This window comes from Pectinophora gossypiella, chromosome Z, assembly GCF_024362695.1.
Source record: "Pectinophora gossypiella chromosome Z, ilPecGoss1.1, whole genome shotgun sequence".
NCBI classification, from domain to species: Eukaryota; Metazoa; Arthropoda; class Insecta; order Lepidoptera; family Gelechiidae; genus Pectinophora; species Pectinophora gossypiella.
This window is the reverse complement of record NC_065433.1, coordinates 7,420,464-7,439,700: the sequence shown is the minus strand read 5'-3', so window position 1 is coordinate 7,439,700 and position 19,237 is coordinate 7,420,464. Positions and strand designations below refer to the sequence as shown.

At 40.9% G+C, this 19,237-nt stretch overlaps 1 protein-coding gene across 2 annotated transcripts; it reads right to left on the bottom strand.

Moving 5' to 3' along the window:
• Nucleotides 1-112: 112 nt before the first annotated feature.
• Nucleotides 113-14,617, bottom strand: LOC126380792 (skin secretory protein xP2). Of its 2 annotated transcripts, none has more exons than XM_050030395.1 (6): nucleotides 14,483-14,617; nucleotides 8,879-9,029; nucleotides 7,019-7,199; nucleotides 5,565-5,660; nucleotides 4,527-4,616; nucleotides 113-516 (listed from the first exon to the last, which is right to left on the bottom strand). In XM_050030395.1, the coding sequence occupies exons 1-6, from the start codon at nucleotides 14,497-14,499 to the stop codon at nucleotides 416-418; spliced, it is 636 nt and encodes a 211-aa protein (XP_049886352.1). In that variant the 5' UTR covers nucleotides 14,500-14,617; the 3' UTR covers nucleotides 113-415. The 2 variants fall into 2 exon arrangements, with proteins under 2 accessions (XP_049886352.1, XP_049886354.1); XM_050030397.1 differs by having other exon boundaries at nucleotides 113-513.
• Between the last annotated feature and the right edge of the window lie 4,620 nt (nucleotides 14,618-19,237).

Genomic DNA, 19,237 nt, shown 5'->3' with positions numbered 1-19,237 from the left:
ACCGTCGTGATAGGTGGTGAGCCGTATCGCCGTCTATAATGGCCGAGCCAACTATGTTAGTGAAATCTTTTCAAAAGTTACATTACAAAAGGATAAAAATGACACAAAGAACAATAATTAAAATTATTTATTTAAAAATTACTTAGAAGTATAATTTACACGTACAAAAAATATAAATTCGGAACTTGATTTTGTTCAGACCGGGATATGGCAGTGACTCGCACGCTGCTAGAAGGCGGGGAAGGTAGCTTTAGGCTGACAAGTTATAAGTATACCTTTTAACTTGTGAGCTACATGGCCTTACCAAAGACAATACAATATTCCGTCAGCCTTGGTTAGAAAAAATATTCTTTACGGTAAGGCAGTAGAAGTAAAGGGTTGTTGTGGGGGTGGGTCCCTTTTGGTTAGGGTCCTCTTAGTTGCCCCCTCGCCTGGCGAATGTCCGGGCGCTCCGGGCCGGCGCGGGCGCAGACTCGTTCTGCTCCTCGGGTTCCTCTTGCACCGATCGGGATGCTGCTACATAACAAATAAAACATATTAGTTCACGAGTTTTAGAATTACAGGAACACATAAAATGTCGTACCTACATAATGCAGAACATAAAATGGAGTCCTATAACAGGCTTGTATGATGAAAACCGAATCTAAAATACTAACACATTAATAACAGTAAGTACTAAAGAGTTATGTGTGAATGGGTGTATTATTTTAACACAAGAATAGAGCAACCATTTATAAATAACTGCTGAAAATCTTAATAGGCTACTTGACAACCTAGTCAAATGAGATACTTTTTACAATACGTCAAAATGAAAGTTTTCATTGGAGTTTCTATGGAAATACTGTACTGTGACGTCATCAATAAAAGCGGTCAAAAGTCGTACTCGTTGTTAGTTAATTCATAAATAAAATTCGAAAACGATTCTAATAGTAAAATAAGATTAATTTTTGATCATCTTAGACTGGTTTCTATTTCCACGTTAGCATTTTATAATTTATCTTTAGCCACCACCACCACCAGCTCGTTCCTGGTACAACAGGTTTCCTTGGCAATAGTGCGCGGTAACGCGGCCAGTATAATGGGCACCTTTGGACCAGGTACGAGAGGGGGCGGTATTTTAGACTGACCAGTGTTTGTGTAATAATTTGAAATGTTTTAATTATTCGTAATTTTAATTGACAAACTGGCCCCGATTCCTGCAGACACCGCCTAATTTTATTTTAAGTTATATCCGTCATTTTCATATCCGTCGAAAAGGAAAGGGACGGATGATTCACAGCTCTTAATTTTAGGAAGAATGAGTAAATGAATAATAATCAGGGCGAATCAAAAGGTACGTCGCTGGTATGCAATCCGTTTGACGTGCTGTCTACCTAACTGTGTCGGGTTATTGGCGGATGTAAAATTTTTAGACGGTTGGTTTAGATTTGTGCTTAAAATTGACGTGTGTTACATAAATTTTATGCTTGTCGATTACCCGTCCCTTTCCTTTTCGGCGGATAAGAAAATGACAGATATAACTTAAAATAAAATTAGATGGTATTTACACGAATTAGCACCATTGTATCTCTAATGCTATAAATAAACTTCCGTTTTCATTGTTTCTGTCCGAATTTAACACAAAAAAGAATTCATACGATGAAAAAAAATACATAAATGTATAGCTGGCAGTTTGGCCATTACAGTAATAAGCGAAAATTCTAAATTCAAAATTAGAATTTCATTTGTTTATCTTATAAACGAAATGAATCACTGTTTTGAGACAAATGTGTGTTTAGGGTTGGAGTACATTTAGCGTTTAAAAACTAAAAATTGGCGCCTATCCTTAAACTTTTTGTTTTTTATTTCAATACTGTGACTTTGGGACGTCTGAAAAAAGGTTTTTTTTCTAAAACGTATGGATACTTCGCCCACAGAAGCCGCCCAAGTTGTGGCATTGCTGGATTCTGGCCTTAGTCAGCGTGTTGTGGCTGCAAGACTGCATCTAAGCCTGTCATCTGTTCATAGAGTCTATAAACGTTATCGGGAGACTGGTTTGTTCACGCGCCGTTCAGGATCTGGCAGGAATCGGGTCACTTCTGAGCGAGATGATCGATTTATTGTAACAACTTCTTTAAGAAATCGACGCCTTAACGCTTCTCAACTGCAGCAGCGGCTTCGTGTTGTACGAAGGGTGGCTGTAAGTGACTCTACAATTAGAAGAAGGTTGAAGGATCGTGGACTGGTACCGCATAAGCCAGCAAATGGGCCGAAATTAACTGCAGACCATCGAAGAGCGCGCCTTAACTTTGCACGTGAGCACCTAAATTGGTCATACCTACAGTGGAGCAAAGTTCTCTTTTCTGATGAGTGTAAAATTATGCTGAATGGTAACGACGGAAGGAACAAGGTCTACAGAAGAGACGAAGAACGCTATGCACAATGCTGCATTGAAGAAAAGGTCAGCTATGGTGGCGGTTCGTGGACGCTTTGGGGAGGAATCAGCGCCGACGGTAAGACAGAGCTTGCTTTCGTGTCTGGGCCACGTCTGCCTGCACTAAACTGTCATCGGTACGTCGAAGAGTGTCTCGAGCCTCATGTGATGCCCTATGCACATTTTATTGGCAACGGCTTCATATTCATGCACGACAATGCTAGGGCTCACACCGCGGGCGTCGTACGAGATTATCTTAACGAAGTCGATATCTCTATTATGGAATGGCCAGCAAGAAGCCCGGACATGAATCCCATTGAACATCTGTGGGATGAATTAAAGAGACGAATTCGAGCAAGAGATCCTGCCCCAGAAACACTTAGCCAGCTGCAAGATGCAATCCAAGAGGAATGGGACAATATACCACAGCATGTGATCGTGACTCTCATCCGATCGATGAAGAACCGTATGGAAGCAGTAATTAGAGCTCGGGGAGGGAATACAAGTTATTAAATAAACGTTTTTTAGCTTTTTTTTTCATTTACGTGTGTTGTTTTATCCATTTCCTTTATACTCCATACGGAATAAAAATGACTCATTTAACAAAATACGAAACCTATGAAAAATTCATTTTAGAACATTAACATTAAGATTTGATAAGCTCATATTACTCACTATTAAACGACATTTAACATTTATTCCTAAATGTACACATTTTTCTGATAATCCTGACAAAACGTAAACTTGCAAGGTGTTTCGATTTTTTTGATGAGAAGTGTATATGACCCAGTCAAATACCCAATGGGCTAGTTTCGAACTAGTCAAATCAGTTACTTTTTACTAAACGTCAAATCACAAAATTACTACGGAATTTGTATGAAATAGCACAGTGTGATGTCATAGAAAAACGTGATAAAATGTCGGAGTTATTATTACGTTTTTCTCGACTAACATTACTAAATAAGTTAAATTGAAAAAGAAAATGATTTTCGTTAATTCTAGATCTGTCTTTATTTAGTAATCAGAATTTCATAATTTATCCCGAACCTAGTACACGACCCAATAATATGAAGTAATGTGGAGATGGGCAGTTTCGGCAGTTTCGCAGTTTGCAGTTCAGTTGGCAGTTTCGGTATGGAACGTAAGCCGGATAGCAATGGATGAGACTTGCACAGGAGCGGGAAGAGAGGCGTGAAAGAGAGGGCACATAACCAGCAGAGGATGGATGCAGGCTGATTAGTTAGAATAGATAGGAAGTAAAAGTGAATTTATAGAGTATGGAATAGGCTACTTGAGAACCTAGTCAAATGAGATACTTTTTAAGAAACGTCAAAATTATAGTTTTCTATAAAAATTATAAAAAAAAAAAAAATATAGTTTAAGTAGTCGTTACATGAGTCATGTCAGGGGCCTTTGGCGGCTCAATAGTAACCCTGACACCAGGGTTGATGAGGTTGGTAATTCACCTCACAACCCACACGATAAGAAGAAGACGATAGTTTTCTATGAAGTTTGTATGGAAATACTGTCCTGTGACGTCACCAATAAAAGCGGTCAAACGTCGTACTCATTTGTTACTTAATTCACAAATAAAATTCGAAAATAAGTTTAAAAGTAAAATGACATTGATTTTTGATCATCTTAGACTGGCTTTTATTTCTAGTTTGGCATTTTATAATTTATCTTTGACCCAGTCAAGCACCCAATTAAATCCATAACAGATAGGACGTAGAAACAAATCCTATATGTTCCGTTGCTGCATCATCATCATCACCCTGGCGCTATCCCGTTTCCACGGGGTAGGTACGCTTAATGTAACTTGGCGATTTGACACGTCCAGTTTTTTTACAGAAGCGACTGCCTGACCTTCTAAGTCCAACAAGCGAAGGAGAAACCAGCCCAGTACAGGTTAGGTCACAACCTCCGAATCGCATTTTTCGAGAATATGGGTTTCATGAATTGGAAAACAATTTCGAAAATCATTATTTTAGGCTGGTGCTGGGATTCGAAACTGCGACCTCACAGTGAGAGTTATTCATTCAACTGGGTTATGACGGATAATGAATAAAGAGTTTTAAAAATCTGATGCAGAAATATTTTAGTATATACTTACGTCTTCCAAATCGTCCTCTGCTGGGTTTGGCAGGCGCAGGCGCCTCTTCATTCTGGCTCTCTTTCGGGGCGTTGTTGTAACGCTTTTTACCTAAAAGCAATTAACTTATTAATATAATCCTTTCATTATAAATGATCACCTTCTATGTGGGTCTAGATTGTATTATAGTGACGTTACAAAGTCGTGTGCATTTGAAAGTGAAGGGTCTTTGTGAAATATGTATTGGGACCAGGCTTGTAGCAGCCATAGATCATCATTACTCCGCGTGTTGTCTTTAACTGTGCTTTCTGCAAAGCTCTGTGGGTTCAAATTCCTAAGGCGCGTGCGGTGTTCATCGGCGATACAATGTACGATATGCTAAGCGGTTGTCTTCAATAATTTTACCAATTCTCTCGATACGTCGACCTCTGGGTTTAATAGTGGTTTGTGACACCCCGCTAACTGTCACAGCTTGCCTTTGTTTTCCATTTCTAACAAGTGCACGTCTAGGTTCGATTACTGTTTCAATAGTGTCTGTTTTCTTCGTAGTCTCTTGTGTATTTGCGCTTTTCCTTCGTCTCCCAGGCTTAGTGGTCGTGTTCTGAATGTCACCATTCGGTGGAAGCTGCTTGAGCTTCACTCCCGACTTTGACTTCGCTGTCACACGACATCCAAATACAAGAAATATTAAAGATTGTCTCGCAGTGTCGACATAATATTACAAAAGTGAAATTATTTATAAAAACACACCATTAATATTTTTATGAGCGTTTTGTCAGGGCCGATTTCGGACGTTGAGAAACCGTAGCGATTTGACACAAACTTTAAGAATATTTCTTTTCATCTGATTATATTTACATCTAGCGCATATTTTATTTCGGCTAATTATTTTATATGGGTATTTGTATATGTATATAAGAGTCAAATTTGGATACAAACTTTAGGTAGGTACGTACGTAGTAATCAATGAACAATATGCATCGAAAACTTGATACAATCCATAATATGTAAGTAAATAAGTAGTCTTGGTATACGAAGGTGTATTGGTTGGTGACTTACTGTAGCTGGACTTGGCCGGGGTGGCGGCGGGCGCAGCGGCTTCCACTGGGGAGTCTTGCGCCGGCGCAGCGGGGGCGCTCGAGTGCCCGTGTTTTGCTGCAAACATCAATCCATATTAATTCCTCGTAAATGCCATCGACAATTTGGTATTTTAAGTTCTATAGTAAAGTATAGAGTCAGAATATCTACTGTCTACCACGTTAGCTCAGCAAGACTTGCTTCATGGAGGGACTCCACCAAATCATTCCATTCAAGTTTCTGTAGTAGATATTTATAGTTTTAGATTGCAGCTATTGGAACAATTGCGATTAGTTGCCGCTGTTCTTTCCATTTCTGGATAAGTATCTGATCATCTTTGACATGGTCATGTAACTTCATAAATACCCATATAAACTCAAGGACGGGTAATCGACAGGCATGAAATTTAAAAACCCTCCCAAAATGTTATATTGGCCAATAACCCGACAGAATTAAGTGGACAGCACACGTCAAACGGGTTGCATATTAGCAAAATGCTTCTTTTGTTCGCCCGGGTTATTCATTCATTTTAAAATTAACTGTTACCAATCATCTGTCCTTTTCCATTTCGGCGGATAAGAAAATGACGGGTATAACTTAAAATTAGGAGGTGTCTACGGGAATCAGGGGCATTATCATAATGTAGTAATTTAATTTCAGTTACAGTGAGAAGACATACCTACATACTGCTATTATTATTGTAATCAGTACCTACATTAGACTGATTTACATACTATTTCAAGGCTAATGCAGTTAAGAAATTTCTTGTTCAACACAAGAAGGTTACTGCGAGGAAATTTCATAATCAATTGACTTGTTCCGGATTACTTTGACAGTTCAATATCGTAAAAGCTTCCGGATACGGTACTTAGTTGAATTGATTCGTTGAATAATTATATTTTATTGTGCATAATTAATCGTGTTTGTTATAAGCAGGCAGGACGAACGTCATAAATAAGGAAACCTGTTTGATGTGGACTACAACTATTTAATGGGGCCGTGTGTTGAAATGTCACCGTCTCGTATGATAGTAAAAACTAGGAATATTTTTACGTAATTTTCGACGTCGATACTATCAAAAAGTAACTGTGTTTCTTGTTACTTTTAGAGCGATTTGAATAAAAATAGGCATACTTAGAGATAAGTAGATGAAAACCCAGGGACAGAAGTCCACGCGTAGAAACATTCGTGAATTAGCGCAACTATTCTATTGAGTGATTTAAGGTTACACACAGCCGGTAACGCGAGTGATGCGTAATGGGAAGCGGGAGTTAGTATGAAAACGGTGAAGCTTTGCGAAAGCACACAAATAATAATTTGCGAAACACTAAATTAGAAGGCCCCTGGGACCGATTCTGTGCATCAAGCAACAATGCACTGCTTCTTTGGCGTTCTAACATAATAAATCTTTCTTTCTTTCTTTATTTATTCGTTACCTTCAGCGGCCTGAGCCCGCCTCCTCTTGAGCGCCTCCAGCAGGTCAGTGTTGCTGCGGAAGGGCCGCACGCCACCAGAGACCAGCTTCTTGCCCTCTGTGGACGAGGGCGGAGCCTCCGTCGATGCCTCCTGCGCCTCCCCGTCCGCGTACTCGGCCTCGTCTTCGTATTCTGCCTCCTCCTGAAAGGACATTGCTTTAAGTCACGGCACGGTGACAAAGAAAAGCGAAGAAACTGACAACCGATACATGACTTGCTTAAAGGTTCCTTAAATCATAGAAAAAGCAAAAATACTTATAGAATAATTAATAAGGAATAGTCTAACAGAAAGCTCCGTGATATGTGGGTACTTAGTTCATCTTTGATACAAGGTTCTAAGATTGATGTCATAAACAAAGTTTGATGATGAAATGGTGTCAAGAAAGTTATCAAGTTAGATTAAAATGTTGTTCAAAGAGACCCACAAGACTTAATTTCGTGCTTCATTTCATCATTAACAAAACCTTCCGAACACAACCTGAAAGACTCGCGAAAAATAATATCAACAGTTGTGTCTTGTTTACATGCTTTTAACTATGCCTAGGCGACGAGCAATAAAATTAACAATAACCTTATTTAAGTTACCAACAAGGCCTGCAACCGAAGAGCCATACCTACATCCTCTTAACGAAGTAGAGTGGTAAATACTTTAGGTATTTCCCGAAGAAAGGCAGACCGGCAAGGGAGACGGGCCGACCTACTTGCCTTGAACCAGATGCACCCGCAACACGGTTGCAACATGCTCACGCGCAGCTTCGCGGAGAATGCGCGCCCTGACCCTCGGATGGTCATATGGTCAATGCCAGCCTGTGCCACGGTTTTTTTTAAAGCGGAGTTCAAAAATTTTAATTTGGTCTTTTTACAACTTAGCGTGCATCTATTAATGAATAATAAGAACACACGAAAATTCAGATTTAAAAAGCATACGTGAAAGTACGTACGCATGTTGAAGTGGCTTAAAGAATTAATTTGCACAAGCCTTTATTTATGCCTGTGTGTGTGATGATCCAGCCGATTTCGGCTACGGCGACTGCTTCAACTCCGACGTTCATGTGCTCGCATGTGGCTTATATAGCCAATCTTATTGGAAAAGATCCTCGCACATAGTGGGCATGTGAGTACACCATTTAAATATGCATAATTGATCGCCGCAGGCGGTTGGGCTTTCAATTCATCGCGCTTGGCGTCAAGCTCTAAGCGCCGTCGATGTTCAAATTCATAAACTTTGGTGTGAACCAAAGCTCTCCATTCCGGGCGATGCCTGTGTACATAAGTCGTAAAAACAACGAGATAAAGATTGACAAATGTTGTACGTGAAGATGTGTATCTCAAGTGAATATGGCCGGCGTATACTCACATAGGCAAGAATGAACACACTTACCTAGTTGTAGTACAAGTAACTATAGTTCATCAGACAAAAGCACCGCAGATCAGCGTGAATCATGGATTTACACGATAAAATCATCGATGTAGTGTGTAAATGTATTTTTATATGATTTTGAAGACAAATATTACAGAAACACAACGCTCGTGGAGAATATTGCACAGGAATTAAATATGACAACTGAACTGTTGAAACCGTTGATGTATACGTAATATTTTATTTAGGTTGAAACTGCCCCCGCGCTGTATTGACCTGCTTTTGGTGTGCCGAAGACTTCAGCATGTTCCACCAAAGAAAATGTCTCTTTTACTACGTCACTTACCATCACCTCGAGGTTGTGGTCGAACGCGTAGTTTCGCGTTACAAAGAAGATCCTATGAGCCCTGTCCAAAGCATTGGGACACATAATATAGGCTATTTGTGTTATGCGAACATACCTGTGGCGCAGGCGTGGTGGTGGTGGTCGTCTGTTTGCCCTTAGCCAACAGCCCGCGCTTGAGCAGCCCCCGCGACGGCGCCGGCCGCGCTTCCCCGTCGTCTTGCGCTCGCGCCGCTGCCTCGCACGCTACGCACGCCACTAACACAATCCTGGAATACACGAACCGACATCAGACGTTGAGGAAATCTATCAGCCTGAAGCTTGCATAGAATAGATGATAAAATAAATACAGAAGTAATAATGAAATGTGAACTATACACACTTATATTATGCAGCAGATATCCCGACAAACATTGTTATTTGAGAACAGAAAGAAAAAGGTAACTACGCGCTTTGCAGGGTATCGTACATCAGGATTTAGGGTGAGTCAGTATCGTTAGCCTGGTACGGTCACGAATACTAATATGTATACACTTTGAAACAGCTCCGTGGTGTAGTCGTTAGAGCGTTAGGCTCACGATCTGGAGTCCGAGTTCGATTCCCGAAGGGGACATTGTCAAAATCATTTTGTAACACTATCCTTTGTTTTGTAATGACTTTTCAGGCTTGAATCACCTGATTGTCCGAAAAAGTGAGATGATTCCGTGCTTCGGAGGGCACGTTAAGGCGTTGGTCCCGGCTATTAGCCGTAAAAACACCTCCACCAACCCGTATTGGAGCAGCGTGGTGGAGTATGCTCCATACCCTCTCCGGTTGATGAAGGGGACGCATGTGCCCAGCAGTGGGACGTATATAGGCTGTTTATGTATACACTTTGAAACCATGTCACAATAACTTTTTTGACAAATTAAACCGTAAATAATTAAATTAAGTCAAATATGATAGTGCGACAGGGTTCTAAAGTGGATACATGATATTGCTCATGACTGTACCTAAATAAAAATCCCACACAAAACTTTGAACAACTTCAACAAGAGCTCGATTGAAGCTGTCGCCGTGAGAACAGGAAAAGTACGGTTCATCGCTCTTTGCAACATAAATCAAATGTTGCTAAGAAATTCTCGGAAAGACATGGAGCATGCGCAACAAACGTTCTTACGTAAAAATGTAACGTTCAGCCTCAGCAGAGGGGTTAAAAAGGCCACATCGAAACAATTCATCTAAATACGCAATATTGCAATTTGACATTTGCGCATATAAAAGTAAGTGCGCAATGCAAACAAATGTCAAATACCAATATCGGTTTTCGTAGATGAATTGCTTTGATGTGGCGTTTTTAACCCCCCAGGACTGGCAATGGGGACAGCACCACCAGCCGCGGTTTAAACTCGGAAAACACGTTACGAATGCAATTTCAAATTTATATTCAAATGATCTGTTAGGTTGTTAACTACATAAATTATTAGGTGTGAGTGCAGTGAACGGCCGGCACATCGGGTTTACCTTGTCATTAAGTATACCAATACCAATCCACAGATTACAAATCCGTAATGCTATCAAGATAATAGCTGTCCTTGTCGCGCGACTTTTGAACTTTTAAGGCAGGCAAGTCACGACGTAACACGAGAATTTCAATGCAAAGTTGAATACGCTAGACAATGAAAGAGTCGACTGCACCTCTCCAACTTTTATCAATTTAATAGATAACAAGCCACTATTATTGTAGCTAATATTAGCTACAGCATATCCATTCTCTAGTATTACAAGGAATACATACATACATAAACTCACGCCCGTAATCCCTAATGGGGTGGGCAGAGCCACAAGTAATCAAAGACAACTTGCAGCCACTGTTGATACGATGTCGTAAGCTAGATATGATGAACCTTATGGTGATAAGGGATCAGCCTATCGCCCATAACATTAGTCCATCATGGTAGATTACAAGGAATGCACTTAGCTAATATGAATATGTGGCAATATAGTTAGCATGACTTACGCCGTTTACCTGCTTCCCACCACCAGCGCTTGCTAAATCTACTTACCTACGTATCGTATGAAAAATAAAAATATGAAAATTTATAACTAATAGCAACGCGGCATGTGGTTATATGTTATGTCACATCCAGCATCAATCATGGTACCTACTCGCGCATTATACAGTTATGTATAACGTTACGAAACGTGATGTGAGACCAAACGTTTATGCTATATCTTTAACAGTTTAAGTTCAAGGGGCGATCGTAGTCATCACTCAATGTAAAATGTAGGTCACATAGTTCGCTTTCGTTAAATGTCAAATACATGGCATATCGAGGTTGGGTGAATGTCGATTACCGCAAGGAGGCGCGAGGGCGGGCGGGCGGCGCCGGCGCAGCCGCCCGGCCTGGCAGCAGGCGCGGACCACCCGCCGAGGAAGGTCGACATGTCGCGTGTAGATTGTTGAATAACTAGTCCCCGCACGGCCGGGTCAGGTGGACACACGATTCCGCATCCGCTTCCGACTATCGGATAACTAACAGCTTCCCTTAACACTTTCACTATTTTATGTAATTCAAGATGAACGCGTACGAAACATCGACGGTCTAAAGCTATATATGCACCGTCACGACTGCGATGTTACCTACTATTATTTTCGAAAGTAATAGTGGCCTAGCAGCAGAGATACAGATATAAAGCATTATACCTCTATCTCTACAATGCATTTGCGAAACTTAAAGGTTGCAGAGTTCAATTACCCAACACATTTATTGATGCGCTTTCCTCATTCGTATTCGGTACATACATTTATTCCGAAGCGCAGCAAATGGGACATCTAGTACAAGTCATACGGCATTGGCGTTTCAAGTCACGGTAGAAAAAGTTCCGGCTTTCTATAATAGCGTTATTTACTATGTCGCTGGCGCGTAGGTTACCGATCTGAATGTTTAATTGTAACCTCAAAATACGTCAAGGTCAGGCGGGCAAAAAGTTGAAATGGTATGTATTGAGTGGAGCGGCCTCGTGCTCTGCAATGCGGTAGTGGCGCGACCCCGCGCCGCCGCCGCCACCGCCGCTGCGCGCGCGCACACCGCGGACCATGACGGAGTTACGCACTTCTCGGGGAGTCCGTTTCCAATCGGTTACTTTGTTATGTGTCCCAACATACAAATGTGTTGCTAAATATTCATTGTTTCTAGTTCTCACTTTCGTCTATTGAAACAGGCTATTTATGAAACGCGAGTGTCTTACAGACGCGCCGTGACTCCCATGAGAAGCTTTTGGTCGAATGAAGCTTCCCACGATTTTATCTAAATTCACAGATTGAGCAAGTGGCGAGAATTAAGTCACCTAGTCTGAAATTAGTAAAAAATGTGAGCAATAACGCTGACGCAAAGTGACACGACCCCCAATTCTAAATCATGATGCAAGGTGGAAAGAAACTATGAAAGGCTGAATGCGTCCCTCCTTCTCATAGGCAAATGTCAATCGTCTAGTTGTGCAATTGTGTTTGTTACCAAATGTATGTTTGTTCATTGTAATGGCAGCGTTGAGTAAGTGGGAGGTATTTGAGCGCATCTTCATCTAGTCACGCTGCGCCGAGCTTACCGGTGCATATTATGCATCGCATGCACCGTCAACTCTGACGACCCGGCTCTAAGGTGCCAATTAGATAATTATATTTTCGGGTTCTTTGTTCATTAACATTTATTTTCAGCTACGTAACGCCAGAATGAAATAACGTACTATCGTGATGAAGCAAAAGTGGTTGCCCTACAATACGTATAAACGCGGTAGAAAAAAAAATACTTTTGTTTTAATTTTTTTTGGGAATATCCATCTTTTATGTAGTTTTGTGTATGTTCCTTTTGTGCAATAAAGTATGTTGTATGGTATTGTATTATACGATCTGCTCGATCAAGTAAACAATGTTAACTAGATCGGTCAGATTACAAAATGCCTACACGCATAACCAGCGAGCGTCGTCGATATGGTATTTAAATTATTATCCATCGCAAAACCCGACAAGACATAAAATTGTTGGAAAATGTAACAGAATTTAACATTAAATCTATATTAATTGAGGCCAACTAGTGGAAGTGCCTGCATTAATTATCGGTGGTTAGCAGCTAGTTGCAAAATCCAGATAAACACCGGCAAGAACCTTGTGTAAGTTTTCTTTAAAAATATTTTTCGGTCGACTATCTTCCGGTCAGATAACGATCTCAGCGATTACTTTATAAGGGAAAATCGTTTATTCAAAGGTCGTCAGTCGATCAACTGTGAACGTTGCGTTTCAAGTAATCAACTGTAATATCTATGTTCTGCGTGCCTTTCAAGATGACGTTACGTCATCGCCAATACCTAGTAAGTATCAGGTGTACAAAAAACAACATACAATGCCATAATTTAGTATAACATATTGCTACCCATAAATCCCTTTTACGACATGTATGGATTGGTGGCTAAGGAAGCGTGAGAACTTTTTACAATCCGTAGGTTTTTGAACTTGCGATTATTGCTTACTATTTAATACCCACAGTTAATATTGAAATAGCAAATAAACATGGAATATTCTATGCTATAAATTAAGTATAAAATGTATCAGGTTTACATAAGACGAGGTAAGGTATGACGAGGATTGGGAGCGGACAGCGCAGGCGCGCTCATTCATCCTACATAACATTAAGTTGCCTAATCGTAGGTCGCGAGCCTAACTTTCAATGTGGGACCGCACATTCAAATAACCGGTTTTTTGGTTTCGCTCAATTAATTTGAAAATTAATTGGTTTGTTACACCGGGTCAGTCCACCAGCATAATGAGGTTAATAAGTCACGAATTATGAAACGATGGAATCGGCAACATTTTTCTAGTTTTGCACCGAGTGCGCGGTGTACGGCGCGTCGCGGCTGGCTACAACGGCTGCGGCTGCGGGTGCGCGTAACCTAACAAGCTTGACGACGCAGTCTGCGCCGGGGCACGCAGCCGCGCGCCTACGCCCGTATCCTGCCTCCACCCCTACTCCCACTGATCCTAATCAACTTAGTACCTATACATTTCAGAAACAATTTAGAAAGGCAACTTTTTGCACACTTCTCACTAGCATTGTATTGTGAACATTCATATAATTTCGTTATTTCGTAATTGTTAAATAAACTTGCTAACAAGTTTCTGAATGTTACTCAACAATTTAGATACTACTTGGCGAGAGGAGAGATCGATTTTATATTATCTATCCATTATTACTGTGGTGTTAACTACAATTTGCAGGATTGAAACCATGAAAACCACGTAAGTTATGTCAATGATCGGTTTCCTAATATTAATTTACATAAACAACTCAGTAAATTGTAAAGTTACGCATAACGAATTCCTATCATTTTGATACTTGAGCCTTATCGCCGTGCGAAAACTCAAGTTAGGTAGGTATATGGATTTATGTGCTTCTTTTCAAATGTCATTTTCATGTTTGTTTTGTGGAATTTCAGACTTTAGCCTAACACACTTTTTAAGCTAAATAAGGTTAAAGAAAAGCTTTTTTATAAAGCTCGAGATTGATATAATGCTAAAGTTACAACACTTAGGTACCTAAATGGATATCGCAATTGCAATCGCACAGCAACCAACCCCTAAACAATGGTGTGCACAGATTTTGAACATCCAGGATATGAAAGGAGTCAGCTGAATATTCAAAACAAAAAACAAGCAAGTGCATGAAATAACATAAGGAGGGTTACTCACAGGGGTAGGATCCTCATGGCGATGTTGTGTTGAGCCGCGGATGTCGCAAGAGGCACTGGTTGGTCCTTTCTCCGCGCAGCGGCTGTGTGCAGGTCCACAACGGACGGAGGCCACGGTTGATCTGTCGCTGGCAGCGCGCGCGCCGCGGTACCCGCCGCCGCCGAGCCCGCGCCGCCCCGGCACCACCAACCTGATTTATATTCACAGAGGCGCTCGCGCCACCGCTAACACCGTGCCCAACATCCTCCACATACCCACCATAGTCAATTGTCACCTCCGAAATAGAGTAAATCCTGCTGTGACGTCCATAATCGTGAACGGACTGTTAATGTCTTTTTTGGAAACTCTTAACGGTAACTAGAAACTAGGTTATAAACATGTCTATTATTATATCCGTAATCGGTGGGATCGGATAGTACATCCGGTATGCGTTTTGAAGTTTCACTTCAAAAGTGATTAAGCAGATTGTCGAAAGGTTTTTAACAGGCGCGTAGATTCGGTTCGGATGATGACTTGTATGACAGAAGTGTGTAATGTAACCGAATCTACGCAATAGGGAAACCTAACTAGCTATTAGGTAGGCATTGTGTCTAAGTGATAAACGGGTGTGTCAGATGATGTCAGCCACTTTCGTGCAGGTCAAGAGGTGAGAATGGACTCCCCTCGCACTTATTAAGCAACGACTACTCGCTCTGGCGATATCGAATCTCACTAGTTAGCTAATAGATGTAAACTTTAACAAATTAGTTTCGCAATAATGTGTTTATAAATTGTCGAATAAAAGTTTAATTAATTATATTTTATTTGCAATTTAATTCAATTCCAAGTCAAGCTTTTGGCGGTTAAATAAACAGAGTTATTCAGAACCTAACTGCCAGCGATCAGGCCAGCCTTGGCATTTACGTTGAGTGTATCTAAAGATGTTTCTTCAGGAATACTAAACTGCATAATAATGGTGAAGTTGCTTAAAATATAATTTTAATTTGGATTTCGTATTCTTAGCTAAGTAAATATACGCAGGTACAAAGGCATTTTTTTTTCGTTTAATAAATTCTACCGTAAGGACTTGATTTTTTGACCTTGACAAACAATTTGAAGCAAACTTGATTTCCCTTTCGGAGCTTAAAATGTTATGGTGACGTCAATGAAGTTTAAGTTTATGTCTCTGGCTTTGCCGCAGCCATAAAAAAATAAGATGGGAGTAGCAAGTTAGGTATATCTTTAGCTGTGATCTTTAGGGTGTCATATCTCACTAGGACACCATTGTGGCGCCACATAATGTATGGTGTTGACACCTGTTACAACAGGTGTGTGTGTGTTGGTTGAGCAACCAACAAGACACCAGAGATACGGTTTATACGAGTCCATATAGTACCTATTTTGTTGGTGGCGCGACTTTGGTTGCGCCTCCATGGTGTCCTAATGAGATAGGAGGGTGAATTTCAACAAGTCTCATTTTTTTATCATTTCGGTGAGATTTTTTATTTTAATACTTTTCTTCACATATTTGACGACAAATAAAACTTTAACCTATTTTGAATTATGTGCGTGAGTGGGCATCAAATACGATCGAAACTTACTGAGATATTTAAAATTGAATTTTTATGAGTCCACTGAAATGATAAGTACCCACTGAAATGATATAAATGTACACCGAAATGATATAAATGTACACTGAAATGATAATGAGTCCACTGAAATGAAATTAACCCACGGAAATGATACAGTCAAGAAAAATTGTGCTGCTTAGCTAGGGTTCCGTACAAAGTGAAGTTCGATTTATAGATAAATATCCTATATATGTCCCACTGCTGAGCACAGGCCTACTCTCAATTAACCGGGGGGAGCATACTCCATCACGCTGCTCCACTGCGGGTTGGTGGAGATCGATTTATACATTCTTAGATAAATAGTTCAATACTTGCTAAATAAAAAAATAGTTTAATACTATTTACTAATAGTAATAGATTGTTGTTCGTTTCTTTCATCGAGCAATAAAAAATGCATTTAGTTGTTGTCAATATGTGGAGCCGTGGTAGCCTAGTTGGTAGAACGCTTGCCTCTCACTTTGAGGTCGCAGGTTCGAATCCAGCACAGGCCTAAACCAGTGATTGTCGAATTTATTTTCAAATTCATGTTTAGATCAGAAATGATTGTCACATGCTCAGCGGTGAAGAAAAACATCGTGAGGAAACCCACATTCCCGAAAATTCCATTTTCGGAGGTATGTGACCTAATGTGTATTGGGCTGGTTTCCCCTTCGTGGGTTGGAAGGTGAGACAGGCAGTCGCTTCTGTAACTGGACCTGTCAAATCTTCAAGTTAGGTAAGCGGACCTTATGAAAAATCGGGATAATGCTAGGGGGATGATGCTTATTGTCAATATGTCTTTTTTGTGGCTATTGTCATTGCTTCTTTATTACTTACCTACATTTTTTTTAATAATATAGGTTCACGTAGGACCACAATCTCACCTGATGTTAAATGACGATGTGGTCTAGGGTGGATCACACTTACCTAGCAAATGCCTATTCACCCTAGTCTTGAAGTCTCCTAGATTATAACGAGTTGGAAGTTATATCCATACCCAAGAGCTCGAGATGGTTGGTAATTCACTCCGGAAAGTCCCAGTCAGGAGAAAAGGACTCCGTTTTGCGGTGAACAGATACGCCTGGGTCATGGAAGCGTTGAGTCGAACCTACTTGTTGTCACCCCAGTCTGAGATGGACTTAAGGGGCAGTTTCACACGATTCACAAGATCCTCTCCGAGGGCACTATCATCTCTGGTGCTTACGCGTGCATTGGACATGTATCTCTCCGTCACTGTGCTATCGTCTGCATGCCTAAAGATACCGGGCATAATCAGCAGATCATTGATAGAAAAAACGTGGCGGAGAGAACAGATCCCTGAGGGAGTCCGGCATTAATAGCATGTAGATCAGACAAGCACCCATCAACTACTACCCGAATCAATCTATCCCTATCTATCCAATTACATAGGCTAGAAGGGATCCTGAATATATCAAGGGACACAACAAGATCCTCGCCTTGATTCTAGATTGCCTCACTCCATAAGCGTGTAGCATACACAAGAAGAACATCAGTTGACCTATCTCTGAGTAAATTGTTGGCTTCAAGGTACGCCAGGAGGCGGTTGTTCAGGATTAGCGGCGGTTGTACCGAGATGGGGCGGTAGTTAGCAGGGTTGGTACGAGTGTCTTTTTTGGGCATACACTGCACATTGGCAAGGTTCCATGGTTTCGAGAATTATCCTGAACCCAGAGAGAGCAGGTAGAGGCGTGTCAGTAGGAGACTATTCAGGTGCACAGTTCCGCAATACTATTGCTGGGATATCATCAGGATTACTCACCTTATTCACGTCTAGAGTGCGAAGCATTTTTATACGGCAGAAGTTTGCTTCGACCGATTTGACTAGCGTCTAAAAGGTTTTACTACCAGCTCAGTCAGATTGGCATCAATTTGGCCAATATTGTCGAAACGTGCCCTGCGCATTGTCTTCTTGCAAGACTTTGCAGCGGTATTCAGGGAATTTTTCAGAGCCAGCATGTTAGGAGGCATATTAGAGCTTCTGCACTAGCATACTCCGCGATGTACCATGAGCGAGCCTTATCGTCAGATGATATGTGTCAGAAAATGGGATAGAGTATTCCATTGCCTGACAACTAATATGGCATCTCCGCAGCTCGTCGAGTCTTCTGAAGAAAAGCAAACCTCACGCCAAGGATAGGATGCGAAGAAGTGCCGCATCTCATCCCAATCTGCTAGCGTGTGTCACCATATTTGCCTCGATCCTCTGGGGCTAGAATCAGGTGGGGAATAGACAGACACATATCTCACCAGACAATGGTCGGATGTTCCCAAGGGGGAAGTCACTGATAGAGATTGATATTGGTCCGGATCAGTTATCAGCAAAAGGTCCAAGCAGTTGGCGCTATAGTTAGCAACGTCAGGTATCTTTGTAACGCAATTCACCAGATGTGAGAGATTTTGCCACACATGGCAAAAGCTTGCGCCTCTTTGACAGCATGGTTGGTCTTCTGGAATGGGAACAACCACTCTTGCTGGTGGGCATTGGAGTCCCGGAGAAGAACAAGCTGCGCTGAGAGATACCTCCGCCGTGCCAACTCCACTGTCCTACTGAGGTAGGTGAATAACCTGCTTGTCTCAGAGTTACCGCTGTGCGATCGGTAGACACTGGTGTAAACTGTTTTATCCAGGCCAGTGTCTACCAGGATCTAAAGAATGGATAAGTCTGGGTATTCAAGGTTACCGAGAAAAGCAGAAAGAGGAGTTTGATAGAAGGTTATATGACGTTTTCCAATCACCCAAAATGGTTTTGGAAAACCATGAGATCATCTCGAGGAAAAATAAAATAGCTCCACAGAACTGTTAAAAAGGCCCTTAAAACAATACCTAATTCGAAACTAAAATTTAACACACGGATCTCTAAAACTTAACGGTTTTATCATTTCAGTGTTACTTATCATTCCCATGGACTGTTATTGGCATTTCAGTCCACCGAATCCACCGGAATGATAACACCGAGATGATAAAAAAACAGGTTATTTTTGTATAAACTGTGAATTTAAATAACTATCGAAAAATCGACACTTCTCAAACAAAACAGTACTTGTAGCCGATTTAACATATCAATATGAAATAAATTGAACTAATCTAACACGAGTTATAATGGCTACCGAAATGATTTTTTACTGATTTTTTTTTGTCCCCCTAT